The sequence below is a fragment of the Balaenoptera musculus genome, chromosome 11 (genome assembly GCF_009873245.2).
Source record: "Balaenoptera musculus isolate JJ_BM4_2016_0621 chromosome 11, mBalMus1.pri.v3, whole genome shotgun sequence".
Taxonomy (NCBI): domain Eukaryota; kingdom Metazoa; phylum Chordata; class Mammalia; order Artiodactyla; family Balaenopteridae; genus Balaenoptera; species Balaenoptera musculus.
Genome location: NC_045795.1, coordinates 103,038,239 through 103,057,786, shown reverse-complemented (window position 1 = coordinate 103,057,786; position 19,548 = coordinate 103,038,239). Strand labels below are relative to the sequence as shown.

The window sequence follows — 19,548 nt, the reverse complement described above, 5'->3', positions numbered from 1 at the left end:
ATGGTCGTATATCTCAATCATTTCCATTATGCCTTTTGTGTTTGGTTAATAAATGACCTATATTACTTCCCAATATTTAAAGCAACTTTTTAAATGATTAGATTTAGTACTTCAGTCTAATGGGTATGATGTATGATGTGAAATATGGATCTAACGTTATATTTTCAGATTAATTGACATAACACTATTGAGTAAATATCTATTCTCCACTATGTTGAAAAGCTTCCTCTGTAAAACATTTTCATGTGTACAGTGGTCTGTTTCTGACCTCTCTGTTTCATTTCATTGTTTATGCATCTATTCCAGATTCAATACCACAATATTTTAATTTCCATATGTGTTTTTTTTTTTTAAATTTTATTTATTTATTTATTTTTTGGCTGTGTTGGGTCTTCGTTTCTGTGCGAGGGCTTTCTCTAGTTGTGGCGAGTGGGGGCCACTCTTCATCGCGGTGCACGAGCTTCTCACTATCGTGGCCTCTCTTGTTGCGGAGCACAAGCTCCAGACGCACAGGCTCAGTAGTTGTGGCTCACGGGCCTAGTTGCTTCGCGGCACGTGGGATCCTCCCAGACCAGGGCTCGAACCCGCGTCCCCTGCATTGGCAGGCAGATTCTCAACCACTGCGCCACCAGGGAAGCCCCTGTAGTTTTGATTTGCATTTCTCTGATAATTAGTGATGTTGAGCATCTTTTCATGTGTTTGTTGGCCATCTGTGTCTTCTTTGGAGAAACGTCTGTTTAGGTTAGGGTTCTAACACTCAACCAATCTTGCATCCCTAGGGTAAGCCCCACTTAATCATGACATATTAACATATTTAATACATTGCAGCAATCACCTTGCTCATATTTTTTTGTGAAAGTTGCATCTGTGTTTAGTAAGATTGGCTTAGGGTTTTTTTTCTATTTGTGTTATTCCAACTTCATAAAGTGAATTGGGAAGCTTTCTAACTTTGTTCAGGCGGAGTTTATTTGTTGAAGGTTTGACAGAATGCACTCACTCCAAAGGAGCGATATGTCTTTTTTAAGAGGAGATTTTTTAAATTATCTTTTTATCTTTCCCCATTGTTGGTTGTTTAGCTTTTCTACTGCTTGAATCAGTAATTTGTGTTTTCCTTAAAAGTATCCATTTCAATTAGATTTTAAATTTTGTATTGATATGTGTCAAGTTTTGCGTATAATTTTAAAATCGTCTTTTTGTAGTTTTGTTCCCTTTTTCATTCCTAATGGTATTCACTTATGTCCTTTTCTGGATGCTAAAGATTTGTGTGCTCTATTCATCTTTCTCAGGCTTTTAGCAGTCAGTTCTACTGGGTTTTTGTTATTTCAACGATAGAAACTTACTGATTCCTCTGTGTAGGTGTGTGTTAAAGCCTCTTAAGTTGAATACTTAATTCGCTTACTTTTACTGTCTGTCTTCTAATAAATGTGTTTGTGGCTATAAACTCTCCTCTGTGAACTGTTGGCTGCACCCCTCGGATTTTGATACGCAACGTTCTCAATGTCGTTAATTTATAAACAAAGTAACATTTATCTTGTGATTTACTCCCCAATCCTAGAGTTATTTAGAAAGGCATGCGTTTCTGGCTGTAGTTAATGAGCCCTGCGTCCACCGGCGCGGCCTAGGGACCAACCCCTCATGGAAGTTGAGGACCCGCGCTGCGATGGGGCCCGGGGCGCACAGGTGGGCGACCGCTGCCGCACCGGGTCCGCGCATAGTCTCGCGAGCGCGGCCTTCAGCGCTGGGGCCACGCCCCTCCTCCACGATCCGGGCGCCAGGTGGACGCGGGCCTCAGAAGCGCGAGGTCTGAGGTGCGAGGCGCGAGGCGCCGGCGTCGCGGCCCCGCCCCCGGCCTCCGCGGCGCTGATTGGCCAGTGGCGGGCGGAGGGGCGGGGCGAGTGACGGCCACGCAGACCAATGGGCGTGCGCGCGCCGCCGCCGCCGCCGCCGCCCGCGCGGCCCTGAGGAGCCCAGGCGGCTGCGGAGCGGCGACGCGGCACCATGGGTCGGCTGCTGAGGGCCCCGGGGCAGACGCCGCTGCTGCCGCTGCCGCTGCCGCTGTTGCTGCTGCTGGCCGGAGGTGAGCGGGCGGCGGCGGGCGCGCGCTGGGCAGCTCCGCGCCAACAAAGGGCCGCGCGGTCTCGGCGGGCGGCGGGGCGGGGCGGCCGTTCGCGCTCCGGGCGCTGCCGACGGCGCGGGGCGGGGGCCCGCGGTGCGTGTCCGGGCGACAGAGGGCCGCGGGGCCCCGGACTGTGGTGACGGCCGCGGGGGGCGAGCGCGGTGCCGGCACGTGCGCGGAGGTGACGGCAGGTGTGAAGGCGGGGGGGGGGCGCGGGGAGACAGGCCACGGCCACGGAGCGGCGTGTGCGGGGCGGGTCGCACGAGGACGTGGCCTGGCAGCGCGGCGAGCCCTCCGGGGCGGGGGGAGCGTTGGGGGGGTGTGCCCGCGCGCATGTGTGTGCACGTGTGTGCATGCGCGTACGGTCCCGCCCGCCCGCCCGCCGGGTGCCTGCATTGGCTCCCGTCCAGCGGACTCGGCCCGCGGCGCTCCCCGCGTAGGCAGCCCGCGGGCTCGTGGTGCACACGTGTGTGTGTGTGTGTGTGTGTGTGTCCCGGCCCCGGGGGTGGGGGGGGTCTCTGCTTGATGGTGGCAGCAGAGCAGCCACTGCCCTGGGCTGTGGTGCAAAATCCCGGGGAAGGGCCACTGCCCCTGAGCGCGTCCCTGCGCCCAGCTCAGCGAGGGGACGCCTTCTGCACCGTCAGTCCGGGATGAGTAAGGACCCAGGTGATGTGCATGAGAAACGGCATCCGTGTTTGTCTCAGACGCTGCCCCATCTCTGTCCTTGCATACCTTCAGTCCTCTTTGGAAGAAGGTGGGGCTCACCAAATAAGTACCGCTTGTCCACTCTTTCTCTGTGTGGCAGCCACCCCAGAACTGGCCAGCGAAGTGAGTCAGGACCATGCCCAGCTGTTAACGGTGCTTCTTCCTGGCTAGCCACGGATCACCGTGGGCAGCTTGGCTCCGTCTACCCCCTCTCCCGCCTCCGCCCCCGGGGCGCGCTCTCCATGTGCCTGTTATCACCCCCGTGCTTGGGTGGCATGTGTCCAGCAGCATGTCTCCCTTGCGCACCATAGTGTGGGCACCCTGCAAGGACACACAAGCCAAGTGTGTGTGGTAGGTTGGTGGTGCTGGACCATTTCTGTTGTAGCTGCCACTCCAGGGTGCGGGCCACGTGACAGATGCTGCCGGGCAGCTCCCAAATGGGTGTCTGCCAAGGGCTTAGGGATCCCTGGACTTCAGAGCTGCTGATTAGGGGAAGGGTGGGGTGGGCTGATGGTGGAAATCAGAGAAGGGTGTTGGGATCAGGAGCAGATTGCAGGGGAGGTAAAACATGGGGATTATTGAGAGGCCTGGTTTTCCCCACCCCCTTAAGATATAAGCCTGCTTCGTTCGCCTCTTTCTGAGTTCATTTGGGTCAGATTTTCAGTTCTTTGAGGCTGATCCTGGAATCCTTTCTACGTGCCTTCTTTTTCTCTCCTTTCCACTGGGAGTCATAGAAGTAGCAGAAAATTACAGGTGCTAGAGGGAAAAAAAAAAATCACAAGGAGTGTAATTCTGAAAGTTAAAATCAGGTGGGGGTCTCAAGGCAGATTAGTCATTAAATGCGAAAGCAATTACACACAGAATGGTTAGGTCTCAGCTACTGTTTTGGTGGGCGAGCTTGAAAATAAGTAATCTCTCGTAATTACCTAAATAGTTACCCACTGTGAAAGCTTTTGAAAATATCAAGGTCTATATAAAAAAAAATAATCATCAGAGGGAAAAGTAACTTCAAGAAAATGGAAATGTTTATCGCAGAAAGAATGAAAAACCAGATTCCTCTTTTTCACACACAGCTTTTCAGCACAATTATCAGAACCTCTTTTAATTCCTATCAGACTGTTGGGAAAGATAGACAAGGACGGACTGTGGCAGGTGGAGGAGAGAGGTTGAGAGAATGGGGACCCCGCCTAAGTCATGCAGATGGTCGGGAATAGACCCAGCGAATTCGCCGGACCACAGTGCGCTGCGCAGAGAACTTCACCGACTGAAAAGTATTTTATCCCCAGAGGTGGGAAGTCAACAGGACTGCTGGTCAGACTTCCCCTGAGAGGGCACATGCAGGTTCCTTGAGGTCCGGGCTGGTCTGGTCAGCAGGACCGAGGCCCACACGGCTGCGACTCCTCCTCTCCCATCACACCTCGGTTCAGCTCGCAGAGACACCTGTTGGGTTTTGACGAGGCAAAGTGTGTTTGATCCTCCAGCGGTTTTGTGGAGGGTAAACTTCCAAGAATTCTTAAAAGTCAATTGTGCTTTTCTAAAACGGCTTAAGTAATGTCTTTCCCAGTAGGTGGATAAGGAGCTTCTCCTCTTGGCCATCTCAAAGACGGCTGCTCTGGTGCCCTGGGAACCTGTACAGTTTTTGTTATTTAATTATTTCTCATCAATTGAGTTTTTTCTTCCTGGACTGCATGAGTTTTTCCAGATTACTGTCTTGTAGAATTTGGTTCCTCCAACCCTGAGCTTACCAAGTCTGAAAGTAGACCTGTTTTATCAGCTGGTATTTTATATAAAACTTGGATTACATTTTCCAAACAGTGGTTATTTCCCCGAGGGCAGAGGCTGTCTTGTGTTCATTTCTGTGTCTCCAGAGAGGGCCTGGCACAGTACGTGGCACAGAATAGGAACTCAGGGGGGACCGCATTCCTCTGAGCAGTGGAAGTCTGATGCAGATGTTAGCTCCAGTAAGATACTGCCGCCTGCCTGAAACCAAAGTAGATCCTAATTGGCATCATATCTGATTGGCAATATTATATGATTCTAACTTTTTAAAAATTAGAAAATAGCTCTTAACCTGAGTACAGTTGATCGACGAACTATTTCCAAACATAGGGTCCGTGCAGAAATAGAAATAAAAGGGCTTCTTTGTGAAATATAGGGGGCCACTTTACCAACGTGAGGTCTTTCAGGAGAGGAGCCACCCTATGGTTTGGGTTTCTCGTGGGACCCTGGGCAGAGTGCTGGGAGGAGAGGGTGTCTTCAGTCTTCAGGTCTGGCCTCTTTCCTTGCTCCTTAAATCCTGTGAGGCGTCCGTGCCATCCTGGGTACTCTCTTCCTTACACATCCTTTGGAAGAAGGGCACATAAAGAGGAGCTTTCTGGTCTTCCTTCACGGAGCGTCTGCAGGACCTTTTTGTGAGGAGAAACCAGCTAATTACAGTGCTTCTGTGGGCTGGTTGTTGGACCTTAGTCTCATGAGGCCTCAGTTATCTCATCTGTAAAAGCAGAGGGTGTTGATTTATTCGCTCTCAAACATGTCTTGAGCTCCTGTGACATTTCAGAGACTGTCGAGGCCCCGGCAGGACAAAGGTGAAGCTGACACAGGACGCTCGACTCCGTGCTCACTGCTGAGTGAGGGAGGCTGTAAGGTGGTCTGTTACAGTTCAGCGAGGAAGTGCTGTGATGTGTCCAGAGGCGATGGTAGTGGTGGGTGCCCAGCTGAGACCCGAGGGGCCGGGGCGGCTGCTCCGAGCTGAGGGTGGAAGCAGGAGTAGGAGTTAGGCGGGTGGGTGCAGGTGACCTTACGCGTCACCAGCTTCTTGTTAAAGGCTGTTCGAGACCCTGATGCCGTCTATGTTTCTTCCCATTAGTCCTAGTTTTTTCCTTGAAGTCACATAGAATAACTGATCTTTATTATTCACGTCAACCTTTTGTTTTAATGCATTTGAAGATATCATTGTTGTTCTTAAACATTCTCTTCGTGGCCGAGAGTGTCCCGGTTCTCTATCCTTCGTGATACTTATGATTGTAGACTGCAGTGTGCTTTTTGCAGTGCAGTTTATACGCTGCATGGAGCTGACCACTGGGTGGCCACTGGGTGGCCTTTGCGGGCTGGAGGAATTCTTGTCTTGCTCTACAGATGAGGAGACCAGGGTGCCGGTGGGGCAGACGCTCTCCTGGAGTTATTCAGCCGGGAAGCCAGGGCGCTTTCCTGTGCCACGCGCTCTTGCTGTGTCTGATCTCAAGACCTGTTTAATCCTCTTCAGCACACTTGTTATTTTGTTACGCCCGTTTCCCTCTACCCCGGACTGCTTTCCTTAAGAAGTGTATTCGTGGTCCTGTGTTGTCCAGCTGGTGCGTAGTGTACGAAGGCTCCGTCCCCCCCCAGACACGTTCTCTGTTTTTGAGTTCTCAGAAACTCATTTCTCAGTCTGAAAAGCCCTTGTCTTCCTTAGTGGCCACTCATTGTGCGGGCACCCGCCAAGCTTAGGGTTTACTACTTCATAAGGTGCTTATAAGGATTAAAATTCAGATAACGCTTACAAAGCATTTAGCACGTGGCACCAATAGTGTTATCGTTTATTTTTATTATTAAACATCACTAAAAATTTCTATGAACTGCTCTTCAGCCACGTCATAGTGCGCTATAGGCGCAGAGTAGGAAATAAGTCCTGAAATTCCCTCTTTCCTGCATCATTGAATGTTAGTTTTGGAAAAGAAAATTTGGAGGTCATTTCACCCACTTTCCTCATTTTTCGGATGAGGAGACTGAGACCCAACTTTCTGGAAGACTTAACAGCAAGTTAGTGATATTTGTGTAATTAGTAATGATGTTGTGAAACCAGCAAAGAGGACTGTTTCCTGTTCTTAGTGAATGGGAGTGAGAGAGAAGGAAAAAAGATGCCCTTTATTTTATTGTTTTTTGTTTGTTTGTTTTGTAAATTAGGAGAGAGGGGTCCAAGATTCCAAACAGACGTATCATTACCAGCTCTGGATGAGTTTGACCTGTGACCTCACATGGTTTTTTTTGGTTTTTTTTAATATTTATTTATTTGGTTGTGCTGGGTCTTAGTTGAGGCAGGCGGGCTCCTTAGTTGCAGCTCGTAGGCTCCTTAGTTGTGGCTTGAGGACTCCTTAGTTGTGGCTCACCTGCTCCTTAGTTGCAGCACCTGGGCTCCTTAGTTGTGGCATATGAAATCTTAGTTGTGGCATGCATGTGGGATCTAGTTCCCTGGCCAGGGATTGAACCCAGGCCCCCTGCTTTGGGAACACGAAGTCTTAACCACTGCGCCACCAGGAAGTCCCTCACATGGTCTTAAAGACTGTGTGTTGCTGAAACACAGATCACATTCTTAATGCAGTTTTGGAAAATGTTCAGCCTAGGATAGGAGCCTGCAGAACAGTGTGCCCACAAGGTCCAGGGAAGCAGGGCCCCTTCTCCGCTGCCCTGCACCCACACAGCGTGGTGGAGAGTGGGTACTCGGCAAATGTTTCCTCCCTCTCTCCCGCCCATCTCCCCGTCTCCCCTTTGCCCCTGCTACAGGGAAGGAAGGCTAAGCAGTTTGGCCTTTTGGAGATGAGTACAGCATCTCAGAATCCCCTCGCAGCCCCCTGGCGTCAGGAGTGTCCCCGAAGCCCCGCCCTCACCCCTGGGCTCTTGGCTGTTGGAGATGGGTCTCAACCCTGTGCCGCTCTTCCTTCTTAACCACCGGCTTTCATGTCTGTGCAGGAGCATCCCTGGTCACGTGTGCAGCCGGGTCCGAGGAGCCTGGCCCGGAGGGCCTCACCTCCACCTCCCTGCTGGACCTCCTGCTGCCCACTGGCCTGGAGCCGCTGGACTCGGAGGAGCCCAGCGAGGCCATGGGACTGGGGGCTGGCCTGGGAGCCCCTGGCTCTGGCTTCGCCAGCGAAGAGAGCGAAGAGTCCCGCATCCTGCAGCCGCCGCAGTACTTCTGGGAAGAGGAGGAGGTGCTGAACGACTCTAGTCTGGACCTGGGACCCACTGCAGGTAGCGCTCTCCCCTAAGATGTGTGCTGCTCACAGCCGCCAAGAGGCCTGGCACAGTGCCAAACAGCCCTTTCCTCGGCCAGATCATCTCCTCTCCCTCCCAACCCGCTTTCACCCTCTGCTGTCCACCTGCACCTCAAAGCCAGGTCTCTGGGCTCTGAGGGTCTTACTGGCCCAGGAGGCCCTTTTTACTTTTGTAATATTTACTTCTGTGCTCATATAATTCAGTGTAATGCTTATAGGCTGTGAGGTAAAGAATGTTATTCCTGTCTTAAACGTCAGAAAACCGAGGCTGAGAGAGGTGAAAGCACACCTGAGGTCATACAGCTGTCGAGATGATCAGTCCTGATTCAAGCCTAGGTCTGTCCAAGGTCTCGGGTTTTGTTTGTTTTTTCCCTCTTCTGTGCTGTATTGTCTCTGTTTAAGGTTCCCGGAGGTCAGCAGATCCCGTGTCCCTCCTTGGGTCTCAGAGCCCCACAAGGCATTCTAGGTGCCCTTCCCTCGGCCCTGCACCAGAGCTGGGATCTGGCTCACAGAGCAAGCCCGAGGCCTGGAGCCAGCGGCGCACGCAGCTGTGGGCTGATTGCAGGTGCAGCAGAGCGTGCTTGCCGTGCTTCCAGCTACGGCAGCTGTGCGAACGTTCTTGGCCGGCAGGAGCCCGTTTTTAAGCACTGGACTGTCAAACTGTGTGTGCACGTGCATGGGGGTGGGCTGTTCCAGAATTTAGCACTGACTTTCCTTTTTCAAATACATAGTATTTTGGATTTATGTTCTGTAATTACGAAAATAATACACGAAGACTGTAGAAAACATGACAAATACAAAAACAACACAAGGAAGAAAACGCACCCATGACATCACAACTGAAAGATAATTAATGCTAGTAGTTTGGGGTACATCCGTCTAGTCTCTCTTATATGCAAATGGGAATCATTTTTTCCACTTAAAATATTTCTTAAATTTATTTTCACATCATTAACTATTCTTTTGTAACTTGGTTTTCAGTGACTGCCTAGTGTTTCTTCGTGTGGATCATGACCCTCAGTATGAGACGGTTCCCTGTTATTGACTATTCAGTTTGTTTCCAGTTTTAATGATGCTACAAGTATCTCTATATATTTTTGCACTTTTCTGGTTGTTCCTTAGGATAAATTTCTAGAGTAAAATTGCTAGGTCTAAAGATGTATCAGTGAGCATCCCACCCAGAAACAGAAGACACAGTCAAGCTAAGGTAATCCGGGGAGGTTGTGGTTTGTTTTTTTGTTTGTTTTTTGACAGATCCTCCTCAGGTTTATTTGTACCAATAGCACAGGAGGACACCAGCCCCGTGCAGACAGCAGCCCACAGGTCACACCAGTCCTTCTGTCCTCACATTGGCAGATAAAGGCCTCCATTCTGTAGCCTTTGTGGGGGCCTGGGCACCCTTGGGAGCCGGAGCTGGAGCCGCAGCGGCACTTGCCGCTGCAGCCTTGGCCTGGGACTTTGGCCAGCAGAGCCTGAGACCCTTCACGATGTGGGCACGAGCACGTTTCCCGAGCTTGGGGTGAGCAGTGTAGGCAAGTTGACTGAGCTTGCGGGCGCGGCCCTTTGGGATCTTGGGCTTGACCTCCTTGGGCTTTACGAGAGCCTTGATAGCCTCAGCAGTGCACTCATGGCCTTGGCGTTGTTGGCCTGCATCTTCTTCTGGCCCTTCTTGTTGTGCTTCTTGGCAAAGTGTGTGTTCCTCAGGAACTTGGGGTCCACCCCCTTAAGAGATTTGTATCGTTGTGATCGGGGTTTCTTGATGCCGTTTCTGTGGCATTTTCGGGACTGGTTGTGCGTGGTGTGGTTCTCGGGCTTGGCCGTGTTTGCACTGGGGCCCGCGGATCCCGAAGCGCCTGGGGCCAGAAGAGACCAAGGAGGTTTATTTATAGACCAGTGGACTTACCAGGGGATGGCAAACCCAGAGGAGTTCAGGGCTGCCAGCAGAGGAGCGCTCAGCGCCCCACACCCAAGGGACAAAGAAAGGGACAGATGACAGGAGCCCGTGAGGACAGAGGGGTGGGGAGCAGTGGTCCTGACACGAGCAGTGAGGCGACGGGGAAGAAAGCGGAAGATAGATGCCTGTCCTCTGGCTCCTCCCGTCTCCTGCCAGGGTCCCCGTTGCTCTCCTTCCCCTGCCTCTGTGGAGGAGTCCGGTCAGGAAGCAGGGATGCGGCCCGGTTCATGTGATTCACTGGGTCGGTCCCCGGGCAGAGGACGGGGTGGAGAAGGGTGGGGAGTGCGCCTGGGAGTGGGGTGTATCTGACACAGAGGATGGGAATCTTTGCACAGGCGCTTGTTCAGTATTTCCCAGGTGACCTCCAGAAAGGTTGCTCCAGTTTGCGTACCCGTCAGAGAGGGAAATGAATGCCAGATTTTGACCCCTTCCCATCACTGAATTTTGTCACTTGGAGATTTTTGTCAATTTGATAGGCAAAATTATAATAGCCTTTGATTACCAGTAAATTTTAACTGAAGCATGTGTAAGTGAAACCCATACACACTGAATATATTATATTCATTGTGACCATTTATCGTTTTTTTTTATTTGAAGCAAGTGCAGTTAAGAGCAAGCTTTGGAGTTGGGCAGATTCCAAAGTTCCAGCACTACTATTCAATAGCTATGTGATATTTGGCAGGTAACAACCTAAGACTCAGTTTTGTCTTGTAGGAAATAGTATCACAGTGTCGTGAGGTTTAAATGCAATAGTTCGTTTAAAGTGCTTAACACATCGTTAAGTACTCTGAAAATATTAGCTATTATTATTACTTATCCTTTTTTTTCTATTGAGGCTTTAATTTTTTTATCACTGTACAAATCTTCTTATAAAGAGGATACTAACCTTTTCTTTGACAAAAATAGAAAAATTTTTTCCAGTTTAGTAATTACTTTTATTTTTATTGTAGTAATATTTGACATACATAAGTGAAGAGTTTTATAAGCTTTGACAACCTTTCTTTTGGAATGTTTTTATGTGTTTTTCTTTATGTTTAGAAAAGCCTTTCCCTCCATGAGATAGATGCTCCTTTATTTCTTGTATTCTTTTTCAGCTTAAATTTTACTTGTAGCTCTTTCTGCCAGCTGTCATCTGTTTGCGCTGTGGTGTAGGGTGATGATCGAGCTCATCTCCCCGGGGAGCAGGCCTATAGCTACAGCAGCGTTCCTGATAAATCTGTCCTCTCCTCGTTGAAAAGAAGTGCACTTTCCCCTCGCGCTAGACAGTGCTGTGTACTGGGGTCTTCCCTTTTGTCCGTACTCCTGGGATTTTAGTGTGCGGGTAGCCGTCGTCGTTCGAGAGCCTCGGTCTGGAGGCAGCAGCTGTGCGCCGCCTGTCCTCGGATCACAGTGGGGTGCTCCTGGGCCTGGACGGGCTCCGTTTAGTCTGCCCACTGCCCCACCCCCGTGCGTCCCCCCTTCTTTTTCTCTCACGTCGTTTCTCTTCTCCCAGTGGCTTCTCTGGGGCTCACTGAGTGTGACCAGGTCCTCATGCCAGCTCCATGCGGGTGTGTTTCCTGTGTCTGCTGTTCACGCCTGATGGTTGGGGATGTGCATGCCCTGGTGAGGGGGGCGGGGAGGGCTCCGTCTTTGCTCCTTTCCTGCTGCTCTGTTTGCCCACCGTCCTGCCCTTTCCTCAGCTCAGTCTTCTCCAACACCCCGAGGAGATGTGTGCAGAAAGGGGGCCAGGGAATAAAGGCCAAACGTCTTAGCGCTGCAGAAAACGCCCTTGACAGTCTGGCCCAGCCTTACCCCCGGCCCCATCTCCTCCCCTCCTGCAACTGCGTCGTCTCATTAGCCTGTTGTCCGCCCTGCATGGCAGACGTGGGACTGATGCACAGGGCCGCTAAGTGCTTTGCCCAAGGTCACCGCTGGTGCGCGATGGGGCTGCATTGAGAATCAGTGTCCTCTTACTGACAGTGGCTCAGGCCCATCCCCCAAGCCCACGATGCCCTTACACCCTGTCCCACCTGCTGAGCGTGTTCCTCTCCACCCCGACTGCCTGCTGGGCTGTGTCCTGCTTCAGCACTTATCTGGAGAGCTGCGGCCTCTGAGAGGCTCTTCCAGCTCCCCAGGTGACGGGGCCACTGCAGGTGGCTGGGCTGGTGGTGCCCTGGCCCAGGGGCTGAAGTCCAGTCTGTGTACCTCTCACCAGGCCCTGGGCTGGATGGAAGGCACACCTTTTCCTAATTCATCCGCCAGTGGGGACGTCCCTGTGCTGGCGACGGCCCTGAGGTCAGCCTGCTCATCCCTGCCTCCGTCTTCTCACAGCACACGACGCTGTGCTCTGAGGACGCGACAGAGGCAGAGTGTTCGGGCTGTGGGACTGGTGTGTACAGGAAGGGACCGTGTGTGCCGCTCCTCCCGCCCTCTGCCCCCAACCCGGGAAGTCAGAGGCTTCCCGCCAGGGGTCTCGGAGGAAGGAGGGCATCACTCGTGGCGTTTGCTGCTCAGGTCGGGGGGACAAAGAGAGAGGCCTGCAAAGGGCCTGCCAGGGTGGGGAGTCTGCCCAGAGTTCAGTGCCAACCTAACAGGCCCCTGGGGACGGGGGTCGCTCCGTGCAGCAGTGGCTGTGAGAGCTGGGGGCCGTGCTGCCGACGGTCCAGCCTCGGGGCGGGTCCTTTAATAACGAGGACATCCGACCTGGGAATTGAATGCCGAGTTGCGCCAGGCGCCAAGTCAGGTGTTGTAGAGTGTTCCCTCCTTTAATCTTCAGAGAAACAGTTAAGTCTGTATTGTTACTCCCATTGGACCAGTGGACAAACTGAGGCTTGTGGAGTTTGGGTAACAGCTCCATGAGCGTAAGAACCATAATTCAAACCCGAGTTGTCAGACTCCAGAGCCTTGGCTCTTTCTGTTGTGTTGCCTCTCAGCTCAGCAGTTTTACTAGAGACCAGCAGTAACGTCCTAGGTTTTGTGTGGGAGTTACCGCCATTTTTTCATAGCGTTTTCTCTTTGCTTAGCTCACCGAACTTCACAGCCGCTCTGTGGGGTCAGCAAGGCAGCAGGTACTGTCTTTGCTTCACACGTGGTGAAACTGAGGCCAAGAAAGCTTGTTAGCTTTGCCCAAGGTCACACGGCTTGTGTGCGGCAGAGCTGAGTCTGGATCAGGGCCTCCCGAGCAGGTCTTGCCCTGAGAGCACATGGGTGGTGTGTGTCAGAGAGGAACCAGTGCCTCTGATTGTCACTGGAGCTCTCTGTTCTGCGTCTCAATCTAGTTCGTTGGGCCTGGAAGAACTGGAGCTGGCGCCTTCTCCTCCTGTAGCAGCAATCCTTGGGAGCCCGACGGCAGAGCAGCTGCCTGGCCAGTGATGAGGGCTGTGACCTTGTGTGGGTCCCTTTTCTAATCTTGCCTTCAGTCTCCTCATCTGAAAGTGAGACCGTGGGAGTGATAGATTGAAGTCTTTTCCAGCTTTAAAATATTATGATTCTCTGACATTTCGGGTGGGAAGAGTGGTGTCTACAAAGTAGGGAAAAGAAATGGAACATAAATCACCACTCTGCCAGCTAATCCAGCCAGCCTGAAGCCTGATCAGTTAATTCATGGAAAACCGTTAGTGACTAGGAATAGTTTCCCAGGTTACCTCTCCATCCCAAAACTGTCCTGCTGCCGCCTCACCCCTTTCGCTTTCCAGTCTCCTTAGTAACATTCTCTGCATGCAGCTTTCATCTTCCTAGTGAGCAAGCTAATTAGTGTTCTACAGGACAAGAGATAACTCTTTGGGGTTGGCACGTTCTAGAAACCCAACTCAAACAGGCCCGCAGACCTGTGTGAGAGAGGGGTGTGTATCGGCTTGTAAGGGATCGGTTTCCGGCCCAGGCAGGTGGGGTCCAGGTGTTGAAACGGCGTCAGAAGCTGTCTCAGCCCATCGTGCTTTGCGTCCCCTCGTCGGTTCACTCTTAGGCGGTCGTTCTGTGTGGTAGCTGAGCAAGGCCCTCCATCACTCTGCTCTCATCCTCCTGTCACTTAGCAGCCCCAGCACTTCTGGGGAAGACTCAGGTGGAGGCTCGTTGGTCTGGTCTAATCTGGGTCCCAAGCCCCCTGAAGCCAGGGGGTACGGCCCCACACTTCGGGACCAAGAAGAGGGGAGGAGGGCCCCCCAGAGGAGAATCAAGGTGCCATTAACAGAAAGGGGGATGAAATGATGCCCTTGAGTAGGGACATTCCTAAGTGCTTATGTTTCCTCAGTCATTGTCACATACAGTTCTTTTTTCCCTCACGGTGACCTGACGCAGCCTTAAAAGCAGCCTGAGTATTACTGTCTCATGGCAGAGGCGACTGGCTTAGGGGGGTGTATGGGTGGTTTGAGGTTGTGCAGGTGAGTGATGGCAGAGCGGCTCTCAGCTCTGAGGTCTCTGCTTCAGGACCCGCTCCTTCTCTGTGTGAGCTCCTCCCTCACAGCACTTCAGTTACTGTTCGCCTGGAGTGAATTTGTGGAAACCAGATCATCAGAGCAGCTGTCTGCTGGGGTGTGGAAATGGTTTCAGTACAGCGGTCTTGTTGGGTCATATCTGTTATGCAATGATTTGACCTTCCGGGTCACTGCCCACACTTCAGGCATGTTTCCTGACAGTAGCACTTCACCTGGACACCAAAAAAAGAAAGGAAACGAAAAAAGCCCCATATTTTTGTTTTACTCTAGTAGTATCATTGTATGAAAATCAGAAACATGCAACAAGTTAAAAAAAAAAAAATTCATAACCCCATCATCAACCCAGAGTTTGGGAACAGTAACATTTTGGTGTGTCTCTTACTGGACTTTCTACCCATATAGAAAACAGATAAAATATGCCTTTATGAAAAATGGAATTCGAGGGCACTGATCTTGCGGTTTCACTTATGCACATCTTTCCCAGGCAGTAGACACAGTTCTCCAGCCTCAGCTTTGAGGCCGAATTGGCATCCCAAGTGTGGACGGGCTGCCCCCTGCCATGTGAAAGCAGGATTGTCCCATGAGCTGTGCCCTGACGGGAATCCTTGACACTGAATCATCATGAGCTTCCTTAATTGTTTCCTTAGAGTGCGTTTCTAGAAGACAAGTGACAGGATCAGGATGTTTGTCTTCACAGCTTTTTTTTTTTTTTTTGGTAGAGCCTAGCAACATGTGTTTTTTTACTTTTTTTTTTTTTTTGGTTTATTTATTTATTTATTTATTTATTTATGGCTGTGTTGGGTCTTCGTTTCTGTGCGAGGGCTTTCTCTAGTTGTGGCAAGTGGGGGCCACTCTTCATTGCGGTGCGCGGGCCTCTCATTATCGTGGCCTCTCTTGTTGCGGAGCACAGGCTCCAGACTCACAGGCTCAGTAATTGTGGCTCACGGGCCCAGCTGCTCTGCGGCATGTGGAATCTTCCCAGACCAGGGCTCGAACCCATGTCCCCTGCATTGGCAGGCAGATTCTCAACCACTGCGCCATCAGGGAAGCCCTTCACAGCTTTTTGTTCATGCTTTCCCCTCCAGACTGTGGCCCGATTTCTGTTCCCATCAGCAGCAGGTGGAGTGCCTGTTCCCGCGCTCACCCGGTACCGAGTATGGTCCTTAAATGCACTCCTGTGTTGTCAGGTTGGTAGTCCAAAAGGTTTATCATCTGGTTTAATTTACATTTCTTTGATGACTACCGAGGTTGACCATTAAAAAGTCGTTTAATTTACTGAAAGCTTCCCTTGCACCTCTGTTTTATACAAATCTATTGTGAATTTTGTGAATGTTTTTGTAAATATTAACACTCAGTTGAATAACTGGCTTGCGTGTTGCACTCAGGGGACAATTTTCAGTGATTTGACATTAACCTAAAGGGATGTTTAAAGTGATCTTTCAAGGCCAGTGGCCCTGATGCCTGTTTTAATTCCTTGTCTTAAAGAGAGGAATCAGTTCATTACCGTTTCAGCTGAGGCCGAAGGTCACATGAGAGGATGGCCACCCTGGAAGGCAGAAATAACATCCAGTGCAACCTTGACAAAAAGGGAAAAAGACCTACAAAACTGGGGTGAAGTATTAGGAGGAAAAAAATGCGACATGATCTATTTAGGGAACGAAAACCAGCACTGTAGTGAGATTAAGAGAAAAACAAAAAGGCCTAGACGCAGCTTAAGTGCCGACGCTGGGTGAGTTAAGAGATCTTCCTTTACCCTCTGATCTGTTAGCCTCCGGTTCGTCAGTCGTGTTCAGTGTTTAACAGTCCCTTCACCAGACATTTACTGCATGCCTACTCTTTTGATTTTATGACCACCCTTAAAACTGGCGAATCCAGAATTTTCACAAGAGGAGATAAATGACAAGGGGAAGGGTTGAGAATAAGGAATAATTACGGTTATGTAGCCCCAGGAAAAGAAGGCTAAACTGGGGCAACTAAGAGAATATGTAGGGATTTTTCCCCCTGAGGAAGATGCTTCCCAGGTTCTCCTCATTTAGCAGATACAACAGAAATGGGCTTAAGTTGTAAGCGAACCATCCCAGTTGGGTTTAAGGAAACTGGGGAGAAAAAAAGCCAATGACACAGAAATGTCTCCCTAAGGAGGCCAAGACATGTTCTTGAAGAAGATTGCAGCCCATCTTTCTAGACGTTGTCTAAAAATTCCCTTCTGAATAATTTGCCCTTATGCGTACATACATAATATGTATACATATTATGTATACATACATACATAATTCTGCCATTTACAGTCTGTACAATTTTATTTGTGTTGGAATAAAGATAAATAAGAAATTCGCTCTATTGAGTCACCATTAAAGTAACTTATAGCAATGCCATCATGCCTCGGCCAAGGGCCAAGGCCCGTCAGGGAACCTCCCAGGTTCTTCTGCTGTCAGGACCCTGGACTCCTCGGGGTCCCGCCGCAACTACACCTGAGCACACACCGGTGTGCCTGGCTGTGTGCTGAGCTCTGGGATGCAGAACCTGCAGGTGACTTTCAGGGGAGGAAGGAGTGCCTCTGTGGGCCCAGGGTTGTGCATCCCTTATGTCATTCATTTTAGCCTCACGTTCCAGAGCGGTGGCTTTGCGGAGCCCCCGGGCCGGTCACCCAGAATTCCAGCCCCGCTTGCAGAACTCTGAAGCTTGGCCTTGGCTCTTACATGTCACCCAGGCTGGTGACCGAAGCCCAGCTTCAGAGGATCGGGACCAAGGGGTGATGCCGCTGCGTCAGCTGAAGCTAGCTCTGGCGCTGCCTGGCTGACCGGGAACGTGTCTTGAGAGACTGGCTTCGACCACACGAGAACCTGAGGTTGGCAGCTTTACAGCTGCAACAGGTCTGGGCCTCACCACGCAGAGCAAGTGTCATCCCTTCTCTGAGCTTTGCTCTGCATCTGTGAAAGCAGGGCTGTGGGCCTGCTGATGTCACAGGGCCCCACTCTGGAATGTGCAGGCCTGATGTTCCGAAGCGCTCTGGGGAAGATGTCGTTTCCAGCGAAGCCACTTGGGGGTGCTGCTGCTCCCCGCACTGTTGGCCGGTGTTTCAGGCAGGGGAGCTAATGGGAGCGGGTGCGTTGGACGAGGTCCCAGGTGGGCCTCTGGTATCTCAGGGATAGTGAGGGCACCTGGTTGGCTGAGCCCCGGGCAGCTTGGCCACTCCTTGACCCTCCACCCTTTGAGGCCAAGCTGGAACCTCCGCCTGGGGGACCTGCTCTGTGAGGGACCTTTACTGTCTCTCCATTGCCCGCGCTGTGACCGCCCTCCGGGGCACAGGGACAGGCTTTGACTCGCTTTCAGGCTGTCTCGAACATGTCTCCTGGGCATCTCTGCCTGCTCACACCTGTGTCCAGATATGTGGTGTGTTTGTCCCTGACAGGCTGTTGGGGTTTGTGGAGCCCTACTCTGACGCCTGAAGCAGGTGGAAAAGGAGGGCAAAGCCTGGGCTCCTAGCAGGATGGAGCACCACTGTCCGTGTCCACGGGGCTGTCAGTGCACAGGTCTCTGGTCCGGTGTCCAGGATTTGGGGCATCAGGCCATCCTTGATGCTGCTCCTGGAGACCGGAGCGCTGGCAGGGGCCGCCTTGCCTGGGGAGGAGACCCATTCCCTCCCGTCATCCTGCAATTTCTGGTGCATTTTCTCCACGACCTCCCTCTAGTCCTCCCCTCCTCCCTCCGGCCCCCTCCTCCCCCCTCCCTCCGGTCCCCTCCTCCCCCTCCCTCCGGCCCCCTCCTCCCCCTCCCTCCGGTCCCCTCCTCCCCCTTCCTCCGGCCCCCCCCTCCCCCCCTCCAGCCCCCTCCTCCCCTCCCTCCCTCCCTCCGGCCCCCTCCTCCCCCTCCCTGCGGTCCTCTCCTCCCTCCTCCCACTAGTCCTCTCCTCCTGCCTCTTCACTCTGCCCATCTCCATCCGTCTCCTTTTCCTCCATTGTCATTTTACTCCTGGTCCCTGCAAGATGAGTGCTGAGGCTTCCTCACTCCTCCAAGGTCGCTAATCTCTGGAATCTTGGTCTTCCTCCCGTGGACACCTGAGTGGGACGAACGCTCCCCTCCTTCCCCACTGGGATTGTTCACCTGCCTTGTGGCACCTGTATTCCTTTCTCCTGGAGGTCTGAAACTCTTAGTCCACATAGCCTGACCTGTCCCCTGCCTTCTCTGTTTTCTGGTGGGTAACTTTATATTTGCAGAAAACTTACAAGAATAATTCCCATATACCCTTCACTTAGATCCCCCATTGTTAACATTTTGTCACATTTGCTTTGTTATTCTGTGTATGTATATATGGACGTATAGACAAGAGTTTTTCCTAAATCACTTGACAGTAAGTTGCAGGCAAAATTCCCCTTGACCCTTAAGTACTTCAGTGTGTATTTCTTAACAAAGACATTCTCTTACCAAACCACAGTACAGTGATCAAAATCAGGAAATTGACATGGATACAATACTGTTATATAACTACAAACTTTATTCAAACTTTGCCAGTTTTCCCAGCAATGTCCTTAGTAGCAAAAAAAAAAAAAAAAAAAGTTACTGTTTCCAGTTCACTGTTCAGTCCAGGATCATGTACTGCCTTTAGTTCTCGTGTGTCTTTTGTCTCTTTTATTCTGGAACACTCCAGTCTGTCTTTCATGATTGTGATGTTTGTTTTTTTAAGGAGACAGGCCAGTTATTTTGTAGAATCCTTCTCAACTTTGGTTTGTCTAGTGTTTCCCCATAATTAGATTCAGGTTCTGCATTTTTGGAAGGAATGTCATACACGGTTTTTCTTTCTCAATTCATCAGACCGCGGTTACTCTTGGACAAGGCTCAGTTTCTTTGCTTGTTAGTCTGCATTCACATTTGGATCCAGTCCCACCGTCCACTCCCCTGGGACCCCCGTTTTCATCCCACCAGGGTCTGTCCCCCAGCCGCCCCTGTGTCACCTCCTGTCATACTTCCGTAGTCTATGCCCCTGGTGGGCCTCCCATTAGTTCTCATTTCTGGTGTAGGAGGCATTTCCCATATTCAGATCATATGCAGGCTTGTCAATAGACGATTGGTCATTTCCTGCCTGGCCCTCTTTCCTGGATCCTGGCTTACCACTCAGGTGTTTACTGTGCTCCTCGTTTGTGGAGCGCACTTCCAGAGTGCTGCTGTTTTCTCTTATGATTTAACAATATGAGCATTCCTTTAATGTTGGTAGTGGAGGAAGAGCTCAAATTAACGGGGTGTTTGTACTGTTGGCGGTGCCCAGGTTCATCTCACTGAATCCAGACCACAGCCCTGTGTGCTGCGTACTCTTCGTTTTTTACAGGTAAAGAAGAG

General features: G+C 51.1%; 1 protein-coding gene and 1 pseudogene across 3 annotated transcripts in view; one reads left to right on the top strand and one right to left on the bottom strand.

Moving 5' to 3' along the window:
- The first annotated feature begins 1,950 nt into the window (after positions 1-1,950).
- PODXL2 (podocalyxin like 2) overlaps positions 1,951-19,548 on the top strand; it is a 32,849-nt gene continuing 15,251 nt past the window's right edge. For all 3 annotated transcript variants that reach the window (XM_036868658.1, XM_036868656.1, XM_036868657.1), the window contains exons 1-2: positions 1,951-2,077; positions 7,547-7,825. In XM_036868658.1, the coding sequence (XP_036724553.1) occupies positions 1,999-2,077; positions 7,547-7,825 (358 nt within the window). In that variant the 5' untranslated portion in view covers positions 1,951-1,998. The remainder of the gene's footprint in view (positions 2,078-7,546; positions 7,826-19,548) is intronic.
- On the bottom strand, positions 9,173-12,638 carry LOC118903472 (annotated as a pseudogene).